Consider the following 23299-nt stretch of genomic DNA (forward strand, 5'->3'; position numbering starts at 1 on the left):
CACACATTCAGATGCAGAGGAAGCCTGGGAGCCTCTGCACAGAAGGAAGTTTTTACTAAGGTGGAGCTCACTGCTCTTCACCGCTTCTTCGCACGGGCGTCCCTGTCTGGGTGGGTGTCAGGTCAGCTTCAGAGGTGTCTGTCCTGGGCCTCATGTCCTCTGTGCTTGCAGCACTGTGCTGACAAGAACAGTCGCTGTCGGTCAGAGATGAACGTCCAGGCGGCGTGGAAGCGCGGCTATACGGGAAAGAACGTGGTTGTCACCATCCTCGATGACGGCATAGAAAGGAATCACCCAGACCTGGCCCCCAACTACGTAAGTCCAGCCTCAGAATTGACACACGTGGTATTTTACTACACCCGTTATTAAATACATCCAGGCTGCCTTTCCTCTCCCCGAAACACATTAAATCAGGGACTAATGAAAAGCATGCTGGGAAGGGTCGGGGATGCGAACATTCTGCTCAGTCCCTCCCTCAGTCCCTCCCTCACACCAGAGAGCTTTGCAGAGGGACATGGCCATGTGCTTTAGTTACATGCTTCCAGGAATGTAGCTAGAGAATAGAAACACGGGTGTGGAGGTGGTCACCACATGCATATTAGTCTTTGGGTTAAAACACAGGTTAGCAGGCTGGAGAGATGGCTCAGCGGTCAAGAGCACTGACTGCTCTTCCAGAGGTCCTGAGTTCAATTCCCAGCAACCACATGTTTGTTGGTTCACAACCATCTGTAATGGGATCTGATGCCCTCCTCTGGTGTGTCTGAAGGCAGCTACAGTGTACTCATATAAATAAAGATAAATAAATCTTTTTTTTTAAAGGAGGTACAGTTAAAAAAAAAACCCACAGGTTATAATGCAAGGTTAAAACACAGGTTATAGCGCAGGTTTAAAACAGGTTCTGAATTCAGAGAACCCTAGATCCTCTCCTGACTTGCCTGAGACCCCAGGCAAGCTGCCTAATTTCTCTATTCCTCAGTGCTACCACCTGTAAAATAGGGCTCCAAGAGGACCGCTTCTTAGAGGGTTATCGGAAGGACCCTCTAAGATGAGTTTGTGCACATAAAGATGAAAACCCAGCGTGCAGTAAATATGGGAAATGTACCACATTCTCTAAGATGCCCGGATGCCAAGAGTAGCTAAGTAAACCCCAGGGAATCCACTTCTGAGGTCATTATGTGGCCCTTAGGGACGAGTTGTGAAGACTGCATTAATTCTGGATCACTTGGTAATACATTTCCTGAGGAGGATGACAATTTGTCTGAATGCCGTTACTACAAATACGTAAAGAGAACCACGCACATTAAAATATGAAATTAAGGAAATTCAGACACGTGTGGCAACTCCAGCCTGAGGGCTTTATGTTGGTGGAATCACCTGTCACAGGACACAAATGCTGAGTGATTCATCCTCTTAAGACGCATCTGAAGCCAAACTGAGAGACAAAGAAAAGCATGGTCCTTGCTGGGGCTGGGGCTTGGGGCTTGAGGAGGGGTGGGGAGTTACTGTCTCCCCAGTGTAGGCCTTTAGTTTTGCACAATGAGAAAATCCTAGTGATACATGGTAGTGGTGATTTCACAGTAATGTATGTGGACTTAATGGCACTGAACCATACATCTAAAGATAGCTGGGATGGTGAGGTTTTATGTCCTGCACATTTTACCACAGTGAACAGCATATAGGGTGTAGTGACCGTAAGTCAGGGCAGTCCTGGGTGTGGTTTTCTTCATTTCCCAAGCATGGCCTAGGGATGGGTTGAGGTGGCAGTATCATACTTTGCATCTCCTGTTGTCACTAACCAAGATCTAATCCCTAGGATTCCTATGCAAGCTATGACGTCAATGGGAACGATTATGACCCATCCCCGAGATACGACGCCAGCAATGAGAACAAGTATGTCCTCCCGCGGCTGCTGCGGTGGCCTAGCTTCCTTTCGGGGTGCATGTCTAGGTCTCATAAGTCACTCTACCACAGCTCTTGGAGTACAGGTGGCTTCCATGGAGTTAGCCTCTTTAAGAAACCTTGCTGACACAACCCTTCTGTTCTGGAGGCTGCTCCACACAGATGATGTCCCCAGCCCAAGGGCTGTTGGGATAGGTAAGTGAGGTGAAAAGTAGGGATCTGTTATGCTGTAAGTCACCACCTCGGGTAGCCCGGAGATGTCAGGTGGCCTACACAAGCTAAATGGCAGCCCTGGGGTTGTTCCTGAATTTCCTTCACCATGCCTTCCTGTCCTTTCTGTCAGCATGTCCAGTTCCTTTAACTCTTATCACTCTTCCGGAAGTATTTAGAGGAAAGTAACAAGAGCGAGCTCTTTCTTCCTTCCCCGTGTTGACACAGCACCAGCCTGTGTACATCCTCCCAAGCTGAGTCTGTTAGTCATCTTTCTGCCACTATAAGGAAATGCCTGGCTTAGAAAAGGTGAAGGTACCGGCAGTGGCATGCGTCTCTGGTCCTAGCTACTCAAGGGGAAGGCAGGAGGCGCTTCTGAACCGAGGAGTTAGAGCCCAGCCTGGACCAGCTAGCAGGACGCATCTCTGAAACGGGGAAAGGAAGCAGACAGCGGGAGAGGAAGGAGGGGAGAGGAAAGTGGGAGAGTGTAAGAAAGACAAAAACAAAGATGGGGAGAGATTTGCTTTGGCTCACTACTCTGCCCCAGTCCATGATCAGTTGGTCCACCTCCCAAGTCATGGTGGGAACACACAGCAGACCATAACACTGTATACGGTAAACTCAGAAGCCTAAAGAGAAGGAGGAAGTGTCTGAGTGTTACCACCCCACTCGGGTCACATTGCTCAGTGACCCAGGGCTCTGTCTGCTAAAGATACTGCTCCTCAGAGTAATGCCACCATGGGACTAAGCCTTTGACACATGAGATTGGGGGAAGGGGGTCCAACACCCAAACTCCAGCAATGTGCTAGAATGCTGTGGGTTCCGCTGTGCAGGGCTGCTTGGTGCTGTGTGCCACATGCCAGATGCTGGGCTCCCAGGCTCCTGGACTGCTCCCTGCCTCACGTCCCAAGGTGCCCTTCTGTCAGGCAGCGGGAGGCCTGAGGCACAGGGCCTGCTTCCTGGTCACACATCAAGGGATGGAGAAACATGATCTATATTCCATGCAGTGACCCTTGAAGGGCAGAATCAAATCCCATTGTGTGACCTGAGAGCAGGCCTGGCCTTGGGGCTGTGACACGTTCAGAGAAAGACAGATGGCTCTTTTCCAAAGGGTCTAGCATGCATGCAGGCCCTGGACCAATTTTTTAAGTTTGCTACCAATTTGAATAGATGAGTCCAAGTCCCCCGTGGTCTCTACTCACGGATGTACTATGTAGACCAGCCCGTGTTTTGGCATCCACTAGAGGGAATGACACATCATAAGATAGGCTTGTTCCTGGGGAAAGCCATTTTTCTCCCTCATCCTCTGCTGAGCATTCCAAAAAAAGCATCCTTTCCCAGCTCCTGTCACACAGCCATGGGAGTGACAGAGGTCTGTTTGGGCTAGCAAGATTGTCAGGACACTGGGAGCCAAGGCAAAAGCACAGGGGTTTCTTTGTGTCATTAGTGAGGCAAGCATTGATACCACCACACCTGTGTCTACCAAGTGATACTTCTTTAGTCACAGGCACTGAACGGAGGCAGGTTGGTGAACAGCAGAGCAAGGGCCAAGATGCCCAGGGCTGTGAACACCGGCAGCAGGTGCTGTAACTCTGCCCGGGGAATCTTTTAGAGGCATCCTAGAAGGGACATCGTGGGAACCAGTGTTTGTCATCTCCAGAAGGCAGAGAGGGTAGGGCAAAGTCTGATTGAATGCATAGGCTGAAAAGAAGGGAGAGGGGGCTTTGCTGGTATCTCAGCTATAGGGAGGGATAGCTGACCTTAGCGGCAGAAATAATGAGCAGTACACAGGGTTTGCTAAACAATCACTGGACCAGGGCCTCACTTTGTTTCTGGTTTTCTCTGCTTCAGACATGGTACTCGCTGTGCGGGAGAAGTCGCTGCTTCGGCCAACAACTCCTACTGCATCGTGGGCATAGCATATAACGCAAAGATAGGAGGTAAGGTGAGACACAGAGGGGAGCAGAGGGGCCAAGGGTCAGGCAGAGAACACCCTTTCTGATGGGTTCAGCAGCCTCATGTCCTCTGACCTGGGCATTGACCTGTTCTGAAGCAGCAGCGCCAACCTCGCCACAGCTCAGGCAGCCAGCCTAGTAAGGGGTTCCCGAGGCAGAACTCACTTGAGTGAGCAGATAGGCCCCACTGTTTTGGTTGTTTAAGCAAGTCTGGCAGCATCTGAATTCCACTAGAGATGCAGATTCCGTGCTTCACCCCAGACCCACCAACCAGATCTGCAGATTCCCAGGGAGTTCGTCTAGAAAGGGACATTTGAGAGCATGGGCCTCCCTCCAAGACTCTCTGGGGTCATTCAAGTGGGTGGTGAGGTCAGTGGAAGCAATGCTTACAAAGAGTCACCCAGAGGAGCTACACAAGTTCGGCTTGCTGTCCTTGGACGGTTCTCCTCTATCTTCATTGCCAAATTGTGGCTCTGAGCTTCCCGGAGTCTTGGAAAGAGAGCAGTACCTCCTGAGTAGGGCCAGGAGCAAGAATGTATGAAAAATTAGTTCTTTGAACATCTTCAAGCACGTACTGCATATGTAACTCTGGGCAGCTGCCGAGGGGGAGACGAGGATGCCAGACATAATTAGGAGCCTCCAGGAGCTCAGCATGCCTTTGGGGTGAGCAGCACCGCATGGATGTGTGAGTACGAGACCAGGTACTGAAATGAGACAGGCAGACAGAGCTCAAAAGGGTAGAAGAGGGAGCCAGACCTGGAGGCTTGGCTGCGAACAGAGAGCATTCCAAGGAGGCAAAGGATGCAGCCATGTGAAGCTGGGAGGTGCTACACTACTTTGGGACAGGACAAGGAGATTCATGGAGATTGCGTTGTCCTTAAGCCAAGGAACATATATGGCCGCCAGAGTCTCCAAGGCCGTGTTGCATACCTCCAGTTGTACATGTATGGCCACCTCTTCCTCCTGCCCCGCTCCTGCCACTGGGCAGAGTAATTTCGGAACACTCCCAGATATAGGGTGGCCTCCCTCTCTCTGAGTTTTCATGCACAAGGCAGGGAATTTCTCTGTAGTGCCTCTGAGCTGATCAGTAAGGCTAAACCATTTTTTGTTCGCCCCCCCCACACACCCCGTCATTGCTCAGGAGAGTAAAATGTGTATCTTAGCCTGCCTCGGTCTGTCTGGAATAAGTCATAATAAATCATGTGTAAAGTATGAATCGAGACAGATTGTTTCAGTTCACACCCTCGTGCTCTGTGCTGGATATGTGAGCATTGCTGTTACGCCATTCCTTCTCAGTTTTTATTTTGACACATAGCTAGCTCTGTAGCCCAGGCTGACCTTGAACTCACAGCAATCCACCCTCTGAGTGCCGAGGTCTCAGGTGTGTATAGCCTGACTTGACTATTTCTCTTATTCTTGTTTAAATACTCAAGTCAGCTCATAGGACAATATGATATGCCTGCCTATATGTGGGGTATTTCTCGTGCTTTGTGGTTTCTCTATTTTCAACCTGAAGGATTTATTTTTTGAAATAGCTTAAACTGGTCTAGAGCTCTGTATGTAACCCAGGCTGGCTTCAAACTCATGACCCTTATCCTAGTTCAGCCTTCCAAGTACTGGGACTAAAGTCAGTGTACCCAGAAAATTTCTCTTAACTTCTCTTTTAAAGTTCAGGTATTGTGAGAAATTCTCCTAGAGTTTATTTGAAAGTGTCTTTAAAAAAAAAAAAAAGAAATGAAATGATTAATTTAGTATGGTGTTGTATGCCCATGCATATAGAGGTCAGAGGAATATCTGGGGGAGATCAGGTCTCTTCCCCTGCTGTATGAGTGAATTTCTGGCTCTGACAGTGTCTTTGCCTTTATTTTGGAAAGAGGTTGTACGGAGCAGGATTCTAGCCTGACACTTTTAATGCCTTAAAGATACCATTCTCCTGTCTCCGGCCCATCGCTCTCTCTGACGATGAGCCCGGTGTCATCCCGGCTGCAGTCCTGAGCTTGTGTGGTCTCTTCCGTGGCAGCTTGATGATACTTTTCAAAACGATTATATTTTTGTAGCTATTGTGGCCTTTTGTATCATTTTATTTCTATTATTCCAGAGTGGAGTTTGCTGATTCTCAGAGAGTCCATGTTCACTCCCTTTAGACCAGTGCTTGTCTACCTTCCTAATGCTGCAGCATGCAGTCCCTCATGTTGTGGTCACCCCCAAACCATAAAATTATTCCGTTGCTACTTCATAACTGTAATTGTGTTACTGTTATGAATCATAACATAAACCTCTGTTATGCCGGACCTGTGAAAGGGTCATTTTACCCCCAAAGGGGTTGTGACCAACAGGTTGAGAACTGCGCCCCCTCCCCACACACAATTTAAAGAAAAAAGTCAGTGTTTAAATGTTTCTTACTTGCAATCACCCAGCTGCTCCGGACACCTCATAGCTCACTAAGGTGCTTCCATACATTAAGGTCTGTTTCTCCATTTGCTTAGTCAGACGGTTACTGCTAAACCCTCTGCTCACTGCGCCCAGTCTGTTCTCGACTCCGCACTGTTACAAAGTGTCGGTTGTCTTTTTCTGCCTGAAGTTTTCAGTTTGCTTCATCTCATTTGTAACCATCCAAATCTTCCTGAGTCTCCCTTAACTCCGTTCCTTAAGTATCTTTTATCTTAAACTCCCTGGCGTGGTAGTCAGAGTTACTGCAGTCTTTTGTAAGGAGTCCAGTAGCTCCGTCATTTTTATGTCCCTAATGACTGATTCTGCTCTTTATAGTGGCTCACATACTCTTCTATTTTGCATGTCTAGTTATTTTTATTGTATCATTATATAATAAAATTTATTATGCAATAAAAATAATCTATATTGTAGAATTTGGAGCCTGTTGATTTTTTTTTCCTGGATACTGTAAAATGTTGCTATAGCAATAATATACATTTGCATTTTGAAAGACTTATTCATCATTTCACAGAAGTCTCTGCCAGGAATGCAGCTTTTCCTCTTGTAGCATAGCTTTTGGTATTTTGATGGAAGTCTGCAGTCCTGGGTGCAGAGTTCTCGGAACATCTGCATGGCTTGTTTAGGCCTGTGCCTGTTCTCTTCCTCCTAGATATATATGTATTTTTAAAGAACATTGCATAGAAACGTGTTCAGGGATCTGTCAAAGGAGTGAGTAAACATTATACCTTTTCCTGAGTCCTTTCAGAAATTTCTTCTCTCGGTTTCTCAAAATCTATGTCCTGTCACAGTTGAGTTCAATGGAGAGCTCTGCTGTGGAAATCCATCTAAACTTGGACACCCAAGATAAATCCTTTCTTTAAATCGCTAAACACCTGTCTATCTCTGCCCTCTTCTGGTTGCTTTCTGATGCCCTTAAAAATGTACATGTTTCCCAGGGTCTGTGATTATTTTCTGTGAAGACGTGGCCTGTTATGAGCAACTCTACCCTTACTGAGACTGAAACATAGAACTTGTTCATACACACACACACACACACACACACACACACACACACACACACACATGTATATATGTATGTATATGCATATTTGATATGTGTATCATATTTTTTCAACTAGTAGAGTTTACATTGATTAGCCATTGCCGCATGGCAACCATCTCAGACTAAGAGTTCTTAAACAGCATCCGCCTCATCAACAGCACATGGCTACACCAAGTGGTCCAGGTTCAGAGCCATTCTTGAAGGTGAAGTTAGGTAGTTGGCTGTGTCTGAGATCTGGCTGCTTTATTGGGGATCCCCTCTCAAGATGGGGGACACATGACTGCTGGTGAGAGGCCTTCACTCCTTGGCAGCTGTGGGTTGGGGGCACTGGTGTCGCAACGTTTCTATCTGTCTCCAGGGTGGCTTGAGTGTCCCTGTAGCATGGAAGCTAGTTCTTCTAAGTGCTGTAATTCAAGAGAGAAAGAACCATCATGCTAGAGTGTCTTTTTAACTATTTATTGATTCTTTGTGAGTTTTACATCATGAGGTTACAGTGTCTTTTATGTTCTAGTCGCAGAGGTTACACACCATCTCTGCAGCCACATTCTGCTTATCAAGAGTACATCACTACATTTCTGAAAGGAGAGGGATTGTGGTTGGGCCTTTTGAAGAGAAAAGTTACATAGTTTAAAATCACCACTGATGGGCTTCCAAAAAAAAAAAAAATTCAAAAACAAAAAAGCATGCCTGTTTATTCAAACGGAGTAAATGTTAACAACTTTCTTTGTTAGAGTTGAAAGATTTTTGTTAAGTTTTTATCACATAAAAATAACTAAAGGAACCAGTGAATCTACCAAATTATATCTTAGGAAACAAATTCTCAGTCACCAGCACAAGGGCTGTACTACCATTAGGTCTTTCACCTTTGTTCCAGAGAGATTAATATGCCCAGAGACCAGTAGAGACATTATTTTCAGAGTGGGGAGCCCCTGGTTTATTTAACCAGTAGTCTCTGATGTATTTCATTTTAGAAGATTTTAATTTTTTACTAAGGTCTTGAGGTACACATGGATGACTTGTGTTCTTTTTCTGTGTGTAACATTCCAATAAAAAACCTGATGAAATTTTTATGATGTCAAATTTGTTTATCCTCCTTTTATGATGCTGGAATTTGGGATCAGCTTAAGAAAGGCCCATGAAAAATAAAATTGTTTCTCTTGTGTTCCCTCTGACAGTGTAGTTTTAGGACAGTAGTTTATCTAAGAGCTTTAGTGGAGTTATCTTTTATTTTTACCTCCTGATTCCTATGGAGTTTTTCTTCTGTGTGTATGGGGCATGGTGGGAACCTGCCTCCAGCCCCTCTCAGAGTCTAGTTCAGCTTAAGCATGCCCACTGCTTTCATCCCACCCTGCATTGCCTGTGTACACAGGCTCCTCCCTGATAACTCATTAGTCTATGTTCTGTTAACCCCATCATTATTGTTTGGCTAGTTTTGGGGTTTTCTAATAACTAACAGGATGGATTTTTCTCCTCTAGCTCTTTTTCAAAAATGCCCCGACTATTCTTTCAGATGAACTGGAGCATTTTCCTGCCCAGTTCCATGAACATTCCTGTTGGGGTTTTGATTGGCATGGCATGTAAAAGTATAGATTAATTTGGGGGAGAATTGACATCCTTACAATAATGATGGTGTTTGTATTTTTAGGCTTTTTTCAAAGCTTCACTTAAGGTTTATTACTCTCTCCATATAGAGCTTTCATTCCTAGTTAGATTTATGTCCAGGTTGATATTTAGTATATGTTTATAATCGGCAGTTACTGAAATGAACAAAGGAAAGACACTGTTTTTGATCTTGGCTGCTTGTTTTGTTCCTGGTGCTATTGGTGCTGTGTGGTTTCATGGCTTTCCTGTGTGTAAACAGCAAGCACCTGTGAAGAAGTGGCAAGCTCTCTCTAACACCGGTAACTCATTTCTTTCTCACGCCTTAAGCCGCTAAATATGGGCTCCTGATAATTGCTGAATGGCTGTGGTTTATGGGTTTTGTTGTGTTTGATGCATGCAGGAATAGTGTTAGACCATTTGTGGCTATCTTCTGTTCATTCATTTCCTGTTGCTGGCCTTTATCACATCGAAGCGACTGTGTTTTATTCCTGGATTTCTGAGAGTTTTGACGAGGAGTGAATATTGGATTTTATAAGATGTTCCTTTCAAATGCATCTACTGAGATGGGTATATTCTTTTTCACATGCCCCATTTGGTCTGTGTGATATAATCAATTATATTCATATATTTATATCTTTCCTTCTTGGAATTAAATTCTGTTTGATCCCAAGCATCATTCCTTCAGTATACTGCTCCATTCAGTTGTTGATAGTGTGTGTGTGTGTGTGTGTGTGTGTGTGTGTGTGTGTGAGAGAGAGAGAGAGAGAGAGAGAGAGAGAGAGAGAGAGAGAAAGAGTGTGTGTGTGTCAGTGTGGGTGTATATGTGTGTGAGTGTGTGTCTGTGAGAGTGTGAGTGTATGGAGTGTGAGTGTATGTGTTTGTGTGTGTGTGTGTGTTTGTGTGTGTGTTGCATGAGCTGGTTTGTGGGATAGAGTATATTGTGGTTCCTGTTTGGGTGTCATTCAGGGTGGTCTAGTGGAATGCGTCAGGGAACTCTATTTGCCCTGCTCTGAAGCAGTTGCCTTGTCAGTACTCTGGCCTGGTCTGAGAATAGCTGTGGGTCTGATTGTCATTCATCATGGTCACTGTCTATATGGGCTTTTTATTCTCTCTGAGTTTGTGATTATTGTAATAGCTGCCTGATGCAGGGATTTGAAATTCAAACCCAAGTCTCTACCCATGGTCTTTACCATTCAGTGTTGCTGAGAAGAGATGGCTCCATCTTTTTCCCCTTCTTCCACTTTGAGTGTTACTTTCTATGACATTAGTATGTTCAGGCTTCCTTTTCATGATTACTTGTATGGTCTGTTTTTTCCCATCATTTCATTTCAAACCTGCCTGGATTGGTTATATTCCTATATGTAGAGAAAGAATATATATCCAAGCATGTATTTTTTTTTAAACCTGCACTACCAATTTATGATTATGACTTACTTTATTTTGAGTACTTAATGTCACTATTGATATGTTAGGGCTTAAGTCTAACACTTTTTTATCTTTAATTTTTTAAACTCTGTGTGCATGTATATGTCTGTGTGTGGATTTGTGCATGTGATACAATTCCCCTGTGGTTCAAAAAGAGTTGTCAGATTTCTTGGAGCTGGTGTTACAGACTCTTGTAATCCTCCTGATGTGGGTGCTGGGAACTGAACTTGGCTTGTCCACAACAGTAGTGTTTGCTCTTACTGTCTGATCACACCATGCTTGACTTGTAAGATTTTTGCTTCCTGTAGATATATTTGTCCTTTTCTCTCATCTCCCTGAAGGGTGATTAAGCACTGCTTATATCCCAGTTTGATTTATTGATTTATCTATAGTCTGTTTTACTGTATAAAAATTCCATATAATCAGGCTATGAATAATTAATTATCTCACAGCTTGGGTGAGGTGCAGGCCCCTTTCCTTTACACTATTCTCTCCTTGTGTAATATTTATAATTGTCTTGGCAGACACATAATAGAACCACCAGACAATGTTTAGCCTCAGCTATTGAATATAATGCAGAAAACCCCAGAGGAGAAGCAATGCCCAGTGAGGTTGTAAATTTTTGTCTCTTGGAAATATTTGTATGGACCTTAACTTTTACTTCTTTGAGTACTGTCTTAGTCGGGGTTTCTATTACTGCACAAAACATCATGACCAAGAAGCAAGTTGGAGAGGAAAGGGTTTGTTTGTTTGTTTGTTTGTTTATTACACTTCCACATTGCTGTTCATCACCAAAGGAAGTCAGGACGGGAACTCAAGCAGGTCAGGAATCAGGAGCTGATGCAGAGGCCATGGAGGGATGTTACTTACTGGCTTGCTTTCCCATGGCTTGCTCAGCCTGCTTCCTTTTAGAACCCAGGTCTACCAGCCCAGGGATGGCACCACCCACAATGGGCTGGGCCCTCCCCTCTTGATCACTAGTTGAGAAAATGCCTTACAGCTGGATCTCATGGAGGCATTTCCTCACCTGAGGCTCCTTTCTCTGTGATAACTCCAGCTTGTGTCAAGTTGACACAAAACAGCAAGTACAAGTCCTTTTCCGGCCCGATCAATATTAGATCTTTAAGTTTTTTAACTTTCCCTGTTGGGTCCGTCTGCAGCCCTTGCTTCCGCCCCTTCCTGACGTGTATTCACTGTTGATGGTAGTGCCTTACATCTTTTATCTCTCTGCTGATAATTCCCACTTCTTCATTAACGTGTCGGCCTTTGTGCCAAGCATGCATTCGTGGGATTGTCGGCACACTCTTACCATGGCCTCCTCTCAGCCTGTTACTGCACTGTAGCGTGCCTTTACAGTTGCATCACCATTGAAAACCTGTATTTGGCGTGATGTGCGATTTTCATTAGAAAGATGGTGTGTTTTGTGTTGAGACTCCATCTTAGCTTCCTCCATGACATGGCTCCTGCAGAGAGGGCTACAGCCTCATTGGGCAGAGGTGTGTGAGCATCCATTTTCCTCCCCATCCACCCCAGGCATGATGGGCATGAAGGTGTGTATTCAGTTCCATTACCGTGGGGTTATCTCCTGCTCCTCACCACATCTTTTAATTCAACTCCAGGGAAGAGCAGGAGGGTGGGCTTGGGTGGGGAGGAGCACCTGGATCTGCCTGGCTGGAGGTCAAGACTGTAGTTTTCATGATTGCAAGACGTCATGAGAGGGACCCTTCTCGTGACTGGACTAATCAAAGCCGTGCTTTCTTCTTGCCACTTTCTGACATCACTGGGCTTAGGGTTGGGGGCTTGATACTTTTCACAGGTGGTCCAGGCTAACCACCGAACTTCGTGGGCTAGTACTGCAGCTTCCCTGTGCTGTTGGCTGTGGTTGGGCAATTGTTTATAAACATTTCCTGTTGGATTCCTAGGTTAGAATTTTCCTGGTTGCTTACGCTGGATAAACAAAGTTTTCGTTCCCTTATTTTTCCTTCTGTCTATTTCCAGTGGTATTTCTGGGTTGTCATTGTCTTCATCTCTAGATCTAGGAATAAACGAGATTTTAAAAAGAAGATGGCAAACTGAGCTTAGTAATGTGTGTCTCTAATCCTAGCACTTGAGACGTTCAGGCTGGAGGCTGGGGAGTTCAAGGCCAGCCTGAGACTCATAGCAATGCCAGGGGCAGCTGGGATAGAGACACTGTTCCACACTGTCACCCTAGCAGGCATAGCACAGGAAGGCACATGTGAGATTACGCTGTCCCAAAGCCAGGGAACAAATGACCACCAAAGCTTTCACACACAGCTTCAACTTCTACATGGATGGCCAGGCTGAAGAAAAGATTTTCAGGACAAGCTAGTGTGGGGGGAAAATTCATTAAAAAAAAAGAAAGAGGGGTGCTGGAGAGATGGCTCAGTGGTTAAGAGCACTGACTGCTCTTCCAGAGGTCCTGAGTTCAAATCTCAGCAACCACATGGTGGCTCATAACCATCCGTAATGGGATCCAATGCCTTCTTCTGGTGTGTCTGACAGCTACAGTGTACTCATATACATTAATAAATAAATGAATAAATAAATAAATAAATATTAAATATTAAAAAAAAGAGGGATGGAGAGATTGCTCAGTGGTTAAGAGCACTGACTGCTCTTCCAGAGGTCCTGAGTTCAAATCCCAGCAAGCTAATGTTGTCTCACAACCATCTGGAATGGGATCCGATGCTCTCTTCTGGTGTGCATGAAGACAGCTGCAGTATACTTATATGTAATAAGTAAATAAATCGAGAGAGAGAGAGAGAGAGAGAGAGAGAGAGAGAGAGAGAGAGAGGTAGAGAGAGAGAGAGGGAGGGAGGGGGAGAGAGAGAGAGAGAGAGAGAGGTAGAGAGAGAGAGAGAGAGAGAGAGAGAGAGAGAGAGAGAGAGAGAGAGAGAAAGAGAGAGAGAAGGGCTCCTGGGGAAAGAATCAGCAAACTCTAAAGCAGGTGTGGGCTTCTTAGGAAAGGGTTGTTCTGTGGGTGCCTGGTTGTTGTTTCTCAAGGGAGAGAGGCCTTTACGGGGCTGGCTGAGCAGTAGAATTGGGCGCTATTTTGGTGGCTCCTGTGCTGCATCAGAAGTGTTGCTAAGATTCGTTTTTTTTTTTTTTTTTCTTTTTTTTTTGTTGTTGTTTTGTTTTTTGTTTTTGTTCTTTTTGGATTAATGGAATTATAGGACATCTATGGAGATGCCCTCAGATAGGGTTAGAGTCTAATGAGATAAAACCAGAAATACTCTAAGGATGCTTCTATTGAGATTCCTACAAAACTGTGGGTTTCACAGTCAGGAAGGGAGAAAAAACAAATTCTGTGAACTGTGTTGGAATTCTTATGTCTCAGCTGGTGAAAGCTTCATCCAGGTTCCAGGGGTGAGGAGTCTAGACTACAGCTACTGTAAGGACATTGCAAGCCCCATCCCTCCTTGCTCTTGCCATCCCCTGCCCCAGCAATACTCCGTCACAAAAGAACTAAACAAACCACGGACCACACACACACACACAAGATATGAGGGGGCTTGAGCAATGGCTCAGCAGTTAAGAGCACTGGCTCTCTTCCAGAGGACCTGGGTTTGATTCCCAGCACCTCCATGGTGGCTCACAGCCATCTGAAATTCCAGCCCCATGGGGGTATGATGCCCTCTTCTCACCTCTGTAGTCACTGCGTCACATGGTACACAGACATGCAGGCAGAGCACCATACACACCAGTTAAAAAGAAGAAACAAAAGGAGGCGGGACCCAAGATCTCACTACCATGTCATCCTTCACAGCAAGATCGGAACCAACCTGCCCACCTCTCTGCCTTTCAGAGTTCCCTCTTGTTTGTTTCATGTACCATCTCTAGGGTTGGCTTTTTGAAGCAAGAAGAATGGAGGAAATGAGATCTTTCCCATCTTCCTGGAAACGGGATAGCTGGAGCTGATTTTTCACAGATACTATGGCATCTTGCATCGTTTTGTGCATCCGGACCCTTACGCCGGAACCCCCGGCTGCCTGCATTCACCCGTGCTGGCTCCAGACTCTCCATCCTTCGTCCCTGGGCTCAGCAATGCTTGGTTTGCAGGCATGAGCTGTGACATCTATCTAACTAACTGTGTTACTTTTCAATTTGATGCTTGGATTTCTTCAGATATTTGCTGGGCTTGGTTACACATTCACAAGTATGCTCACAGATTTCTTGGCTGTGAGTGGTTATCAGTCGCCTGGCAGGTACTAGGCCTGTCCTTTGGAAGGGTACTGGGTGGGCTGCCTAATCTCAGGACACCATCCCTCACTGGATTCATCTCAGAGTCAGGAATACCTCCCTCCCGTGCTGTTCCCTGCTCAGCCTGTGGTTAGGCTGTGGGTTTACAGGGATGCTTGGGCAGGGTCCCTGCCGACCTCGCACCTAGGCCTCAGGGCTTTGAGCCTTGTGGAATTGCTCCCCTACGAGCAGACTTGTTCCAGGGTTCTTTCTCCTGCTGCCTGCATCCCATCTCTATTCAGTTCCTTCAAACATCTTGTGTGACTTTCCCAGAGTTGTTCTTTTCCTTCTTTCCTGTGTTTTTAGTCCTGGGGATCTGGACCCAGAGGAGAGGTAGGTCAGCTGTGTATTTACCTCATTTTCTAGCTCCAGCCCTCAGGATATTTTTTATTAGTACAACAGTAAGCAGCCGTTGCTGACTGCTGTTACTTGTAGATGCTGCACCAAGCACCGCCTTCTGTGTCTACATCTGACCCTCAGCAGGATCCTGTGAGTTGGCATTGTGGCCACTTCACACCAGCCAGAAACCAAACCTAGCAGGGAGGTGACCTGCCACCTCCACGGTCAGGTAGTTCCTGAGAGGCAGAGCAGAGGTGAGTGTAGGCCCGAAGACCCCCAGAACCCTGAGTTTGACAGGCACTTTGAAGCAGTGCCCCCTGCTCAGCTTCCCTGACTGTGTGTGGCTTCTTCTGTCTTGTCTTCTGGGAAGAAAAAGCAAACAGCAACAGACATATTTCTGTTTGGTTGGTGTTTTGATTGGGTAACTAAATCATTTTTTTTCCTTCCATAAACATGAAAACGTTAAGTACATAACAACTAAATTAATCTGTGCCCATAAATTGGTTAATTATGTTAATTTCAAGTCCTGAGATTTAGTCTCATTAGCGCTTCCATTAAGCGGTTTAGGCTTGTGAGCATTTAAGGCAACCAGTTAAGCTCCAGATTAATCTTCAAAGCAGAAGGATTTAAAATACACAGGAGGCCTGGGAGATTTGGTGACTCTGGGGGGCAGTGCTGTCAAGGAAGAAGGGTCCCCACTTTCCTGTCTCTAACCTCCTCCCAACCCCCATATTCTTGTCTAAAGTGCTTGCCTGCTGGGCCTGAAAATTCCTAGGCTTAGTCTGAGGCTCCTGAGAAGGAGGGGTTAGACACACCCTAGTGGCCACACCCTCCCCAGGAGGACAGGTGAGCCTGACTCCTGATATCTTGGGCTACTCAGGTCAGAGTTCCAGAGATGATCCCCCAAACACTGAGGAGGCCCTCCATTCCTGGTGGCCCTGAGAAGGTCAGACTTAAACAAAGACTCTACTAGCAGCTCCTCAAGGGGAGCTCCTGTCATGACTGCTCAATGCCTTATATTCACTGCCGAGTTGCCTTCTTCAGAGGCTGGCTCAGGGCATGAGTTGGCTTTCTCTCTCTCAGCTACACACCCTCAGGGCGGGAGGGGGTACTTCTTGCCGTTCTTGTTCTGTGGTATAGATATGTGGGTGTCCTATGTGGCTCTGAAGCTTGATGTCCGCCCTGTGTCCCAAGCATCCAGCTCTTGCTGAATTGCTAAGTCTCTAGAAAATTCCCTTTCGATCCTTGTCCTGTTCCCCGTGCTAGGAGACCGTGCAAGAGTCAGTCAGTGCAGGTATCAGCTTCCTAGACCAGCATTTCTCAACCTGGGGTCATGACCCCTTTGAGGGGTGTAGATTAGATATTTACATTATGATTCATAACAGTACCAAAAATTACGGTTAGGAAGGAGCAACAAAATAATCTTATGGTTGGGGGAGGGGCCCCCACAACATGAGGAACTAACAGTGTTTAAGGGTTGCAGCATTGGGAAGGCTTAGAACTATGGCTCTAGACAGCAGCTATGGCTTTTTTACTCTTCCGGTTTCTCTTTGAGACATCAACAGGACCCGATTATCAAAAGGGAAGTATGGCTTTCATTATTACTTGGGTTTGGCAGGGTCGTCTGACAGCGGATGACTACCACTAATTGAAAAGATAGTTTGTGACTTACAGCTCCGGAGAGGACAGTCCACATCACACCACGCTGGGCCTCCTGGGTGGGGAAGCTCCAGGCTTGGGCAGGAGTCAGACAAGCATTCATTGCTTGTTTCCATAGGACGGCTGCTTCCAGTGTCAGAACGGGGCTACTCTGGATGACATCAGCAGGATAGCAGATGTCCCTTGTCATTTACTAACTGCCCTCCCCTGTAAGCAGAGAATAAAGGAAATTGCCAGTGGAGACTGGTGCTTGGTTTCCATGAGGAAGATATACTTTTCTGTACGAGTCGCTTTTTATGCCTAGAAGTTAGTCAAGGCTGAAGAGAAAAGTCTCTTCCGAGTTAATAAGACCCCCAAGTGTTAGCGCATCACAAGACAGATTAACATGGGAGCCTGGTCTGTCGGAGCCTCATCTTGTTGGTTATGAAGCTGCAGCTGCACCTCTCTGGGAAGACATGGAATGCTATGTTATGAGATCAAGAGTAGCTTGGGAGGCAACAGAGACCTGGCTTTATGTCGATTCACCATAGTCTCCACTTATTGGGATAATGGCAGACTGGAGGTTTGTCTTGACCTCAGCTCCTGGAAAAAGGCTGTCGGGTGGTCCATAGTTAGAGATTGACAGGCTCTCAGAGGATTATGGGACTTGATGGTTTTGCAGATCTGTGGACATTAAAAAACTATTTATTTTATGTGTGCGAGTGTTTTGCATGCACGCATGTATGTGCACCATGTGTGTGCCTCGTGCCCATGGAGGAAAGAAGAGGGCAGCGGATCTTTTATGAGTGGAAATACAGGCAGTTGTGGGCTAGCATGTGGGTCCTGAGAACCAAACCTAGGCTGTCTGAGAGGGCAGCCAGTGCTCTTAACCGCTGAGCCGTCTCTTCTGTCCCATTTGTGACCTTTTAAATAACTATGGAAACCTCCCATGTATGGCTGCCCGTGGAATAGAACAAACTGTAGTTTTGCTGGAAAACAGACAAACAGGCACTTCTCTGTGGATTTACTGAAATGAACAGAGGATTAATGAGTTGGATTTGTTGAGGGGAGCTATTTGTCACATGTAGGAAGCAACAATCTCATTTTCCTTGCCGCTGTTCATTGCTCTTGCATTGTCACTCACTTGCTAAAGGCAAAATACATTACTGCTCAATAAACATAATCGTCCCGGTATGGCATTTCCCTGCCTTCCTCCAGACAGTAGTAGGCAGGCAAGATGGCTGACTTTTCCTATAAGACCATTGTGTGTGTGTGTGCGTGTTTGCACATGTGTGTTTTTGTGTGTTCATAGATGTATGTGTTGTCTATGTGTGTTTGTCTCTCTCGTGTGTGTGTGTGTGTGTGTGTGTGTGTGTGTGTGTGTGTACACGTGCACACATGTGTATGTATGTGAGTTCTTTCTCTTCCTTTTCATGTTGAGCTCCCTCAGAAAATAGTTTGAATGGCAAATGCTCTTTACAGAGCCAACCAAATGTTTCTGTGTTTGCCTTGCTTTATACCAGCCTGTTGTCCAGACAGTCATGATATAAATCAGAAACAGGGAAGAAAGATGAATTACTATGAGAAAAATTGGTGTTTTCTTTTAACTTTTACTCATAGACTTCTAAAACCATGGTTTCAGCCAGGTTTCTCCAGGGCATTTCAACTGTTAGGTTTAGTCAACCTAATAGGATTGTATACATTACCGAAAGGAAGGACACCTGCCCAGAGCTCCCCAGGATTGATTTATAGGAGCACCTAGAATTATCTGGTGGACAGCGCGTCTCTTCTTCCCCTCAGACAGAAACATGCCAGGTTCAACACCTTACCTGTCTGTCTACTCCTCCACCTGGGATCCACAGCCCAGCTGCCAGATGTCTGTCTACTCCTCCACCTGGGATCCACAGCCCAGCTGCCAGAGTCAGCCATGTTTACCCTGCATTCACTCTCCCTGATCCTGTCCACAGGAAAGCAACCCAGCAGCAAGCTAACAACAGGAGCTAATTTGCGTCCAAATGACTTGTCCAGATTATTTTTGTCCCCAGCAATTTATAGTAAACAAGCCTTTCTCCCCCATTAGAGAAACTATGGCTCCCCCCCTCACCCCAGTCTCACTATTTGCAGAGAGCCATTCACATCCAAAGCTAATGTTGAACAGCAAGTTTCTATTGAAAATATTTTCCTTTTTTTTTTTTTTTTTTCTGCTGGTAACTGTCAGTGCTGGGGAAATATCAGCACTCAATACTAACTTCTCATACTCCATTCAGCCCTCTACAAGATGGAGGGCGTTGTGAGAACCATTGGGGGAGTGGCTCTGCTTGTATGCTTTTATATATATTTTGGATGTCTCCTGGCATCATGTTCTTCTCATTTGAGAATAGGCACCTCACCATCTATAACTAGTATGAAAAGTCTAAGAATAGCAGGTTCAATTTCAGCACTAGAACCACAGAACAGGCTTTGGTCACCCACGTGACCAGGAGCCCTCTCGCCCCTGCCAGCTGCTACCTTTAAAGGCAAAGAAACACTACCCCATTTATGGAACAGGACTGAGAACCAGGGCCTATTGGTCCATTTTCCATCGCTGTAGCCAAATGTCTAAGTCTGGATAACTTGCGAACAGGAGCTTTCGTTAGCTCCCAGTTTGGGAGTCTTGCAGTTCGACCAGCACGGTGCCGACGTTGGCAGGGTTCCCCTTGGCTACAGCACATGGTGGCAGACAGAATCGGAGCAGGAGCTTTGCAAGGGGAAGAGTTCCTACAAAATCAGTACACTCCGGAAGCTAACCACCTCCCAGCATGTACCAACTAGGCCTCCACAGTACCTCCACTGCTCCATGCTTCCAGCACATGAACTCTTCAAGGCTACTCTTCAACTATGCCTGAACCCCAGTCAAGGGCTGCAGCTTGTGTCTTCACTAGTCTTTTTGGTAAATGCTGTAGAAAATGGGGTTCAGAGAGGCTGGGTCCATGCTTCTGACTTAGGACTCTTTGACCCTGGCTACCTCCCTACCGTGAGCTGCTTTGCCTGTGTGTGTCCACTGCTTACTCCTGCACTGTTATGGCTGAATGAACTGGCTCCCTGGGCCCAGCATCCCTGAAACAGCCATGGAGTGAAGAAGTGTTGGGCATGCAGACTGGAGCGTGGGAAAGGATGGTGCCTCATGGCCACCTCAGAACCCCAAAAGGAGAGAATACAATTTCAGAATGCTTTGTGTGCTGTGGCTGGGGTGAGGCTGCCCTGACAGTGAATGTTCACAGGCCCCAGGGCTCGGGAGACTTCCAAAGGAAATGAGCACTTAGCATTATTTAGATGGAGAACCTGTGTAGTAAGGGATATAGCTTAGTGACAGATGCTTCTTTGGCACATACAAGGCCCTGCGTTCAACTTCCAGAATTAAAAAAAAAAAAAATATATATATATATATATATATATATATATATATATATATATATATATATATTATGAATACAACATGGGAAAACTTTATAATCTACATAATCAGCAAAGGATTAATTCCCAGGGCAGGTAAAAGTAAATACTATGCTATTAAAATATATGCACCATATATTTAAAAGACCGTCATATCTAAAAGACAGGGTAATGGATGACCCAAGATTCTAAGCAGTTTTCTTCAAGAAGCAGGGTAATAAGACATAAACATGGGTAGAGACCACTGCTCTAGTGAATCTCATCTTCTTGCTTGACTTACATGTAGGGCCCATAGGTTCCATTATTTTATGAGACTTTATAACTAGCAGGGATGCAAATGTCTTTCTTCATAGATAACAAACAGTATGCCTTTAGAGAATATGGAAGGGAGAAATTAGTTATTGAAATTATGACCCCCCCCCCTTTTACAGGTAGAGAAACAGGTTCAGTGGAATCGAGCACATTAGGTGCCTACTGTGTGCCAGGTACTTTCCCTCCATTTGGCAACTTATAGAGCAGGTTGTACTGTGACAGAAACTTGCAGGGTCGCTACCCCTGGTACATCTGTCTGTCTGTTAGCCAGAGGGAGGCCTGCTGCAATGAGCGCCTCTCCTTAAAGCAGGCGACACAAGTTACTGTCTGGCTGGCTATGGGGTCTCCCTAGCCACCGGAAGCCAGGTAGCAGAGACAGTGATGGCCGAGAGGAAGTAGATGGGGAGCCAGCAAGAAGGCAAGGCACTGAGCTGGAACCACCCATGCTGCTGATTTTGCAGGCCTTCAGACTTTAACCGAAAGGCTCCTCTTGACTCCATCCTGGTCCTCCACAATTGCCTGTGCCTACCTAGCTGCACCCTACATGGCTCTGGGCACCACTGCCGGACTTCCAATGTCCTCAACACCTGAGTCTTTTTTCTCCTAATAAATCTCTCTGACAATGATTTCAAGTAGAATTCCCCACACCTTTAGAACAGTTGTTTCCAGTTAAAGCCTGGTATCCCACTTAAGCATAAGGCCAGGTTACTGTACCCCAGAGCAGCCCTCCTGCCCCAACTGCATAGCTCGCTACACTCTACAGCCTCCCAAGGATCCCCCACAGTGATGCCCGAGTTGACTCTCTTGTTCATAACATGGGAACTTTGAAGCAAATGGTATAGAGAAACCCTTAAAGCTGTGGTTCTCGACCTTCATGATGCTATGACCCTTTAATACAGTTCCACGTGTTGTGGCAACCCCAGAATTACTGTGTAGTAACCATGAAATTATTTCATTTCTACTGTTAGGAATCATAATGTGAGTATCTGTGTTTTCTGATGGTGTTAGGCAACCCCCGTGAAAGGGTCCATCAACCCTGGGGTCTCAACTCATAGGTTGAGAAACACTGCATTAGAGGAACTTGCACTTTCTTAAAAAATAAATGATTCCTCTCTTATAAAATCCATCCCAACCATAGCCTTTCCTTCCTCCTCTCCACCCAATATCCCTGCCCACCTCTCCCCTCTCCCAGATCCACTGCCCCTCTGTTTCTCTTTAGCAAAGAGCAGGTCATGAACATGGCGTGACAAGTTCAGTACACACCCTCACAACCCAGCTGGAGGAGGCAACCCAGTGGGAGGATAAAGGTCCCATGAGGTGACAAACGAGTCAGTGACACCCCCATTCCCACCGTTAGGAGTCCCACAAGACTCCCAAGCTACAAAACCATGATAGATATGTAAAGAGCCTGGGGCAGACTCGAACGCACTCGGTAGTTGCTGCTTCGGTCTCTGTGCGCCCATATGAGCCCTGTTTAGTTGATTCCGTGGACAGTGCTCTCCTGGTGTTAGAGGAACCTGAACTTTAAAAACTGGTTAAAGAAAAGAAACGCTGAATCTTCCAATTCACCATAGGGAAGAAAGTCTCAACTTGGCAAATAATAAAGTCTATCTAGTGATTCGTCACCGATGTGCTACTGAACAAGAAGATAGACGAGAAAACTGGAGGCACGTAGTAAGGTTCTGGGCTCAGTGGCCAGTCACCAGAAGCAACATGACACAGGGTGTCCCGTGAGTAGGGTGAAGTAGGTCTGCAGTTTAGTTCATGATGAGGTATGTGTCCCTGTACAAAGGGAGGTCTCTGCTCCGGTTTTTGTTGAGAAGAGGTAGACTGACCCCAGGGTTCACAGCAGGTACTACAGTAGACTCTTCAGCATCCACAGAGACTGGGTCTGGAAACCACAGAGATCCCAAAGGGCTTGGGCTGAAGTCCTTATATGAAATGGTACAGCATCTGCATAGCACCTGCTCAAGACCTCCTGTATATGTGAAATCATCTCTAGATAATGCATAATATATAAATATTGTTGTTCATTGTTAGGAAGAGGTGACAAGAAAAATTATCTAACCTACTATAAAACAGAGACAGGTTGTTTTTTTCCTTTGTGGCGGGTCCCAAGTATTTCAGCTGTGTTTTGATTTCAGTCTGTGGGTGCAGAACTCACAGATGCAGCGAGCTGCCTCGTCTTTCTCTGTTGATGAATGAGTGACTGGTTTAGTCAGTTTCAGTTCTTGGAGACCTATATGCATCTGGTACAGGTGAGGTGCAGAGCCCTTCCGTGATGAAGTGAGCCCCAGAAGAAGGGGTACCTAAGCCTAATGTGTAGGGGCAGAGTGCACGACAGTTCCTAACATAGATAGTCAGGAATATTTCTTTTTAAAAAAGAAAAAAAAATGTATGTTTCAGGCAAAGAAAAGTATTAGAACGGACTCCGTGTTTATTACGCTTCCTGCGATGAGCGTGAGATCTCCTTTTCTATTAAGTCTAAGTAGTGCTAAGATCGAGGGTATGATTCCATGACAGGCATGGCCACTGCACACAGACCTAGGTCCAAGAGGCTCAGGAGACTCAGGACGTGCTCATGGTGGTTGGAGTCTGGGTCAGGTGTTTCTTCTTCAAGAGTAAAATAAAAGCCCACACAGATTGTATCAAGGAAGAGTTGTTCAACAGCAAGGCTATAGTACAGATTTAAAAAGAATGCAGTTTCGAGACTGGCCATGGGAGTACTCAAGGG

The 23299-nt window shown here is 45.8% G+C and overlaps 1 protein-coding gene across 2 annotated transcripts in view; it reads left to right on the forward strand.

Annotated features, from left to right (window-relative positions):
• The window catches only part of PCSK6 (proprotein convertase subtilisin/kexin type 6), a gene marked incomplete at its 5' end in the record, with an annotated part of 176723 nt that overhangs the window by 61769 nt on the left and 91655 nt on the right, over nucleotides 1-23299 (forward strand). For both annotated transcript variants that reach the window (XM_080914064.1, XM_080914065.1), the window contains 3 exons: nucleotides 172-315; nucleotides 1814-1890; nucleotides 3961-4049. In XM_080914064.1, the coding sequence (XP_080770190.1) occupies nucleotides 172-315; nucleotides 1814-1890; nucleotides 3961-4049 (310 nt within the window). The remainder of the gene's footprint in view (nucleotides 1-171; nucleotides 316-1813; nucleotides 1891-3960; nucleotides 4050-23299) is intronic.

Source organism: Micromys minutus, assembly GCF_963924665.1.
Source record: "Micromys minutus genome assembly, chromosome: 3".
Classification (NCBI taxonomy): Eukaryota; Metazoa; Chordata; class Mammalia; order Rodentia; family Muridae; genus Micromys; species Micromys minutus.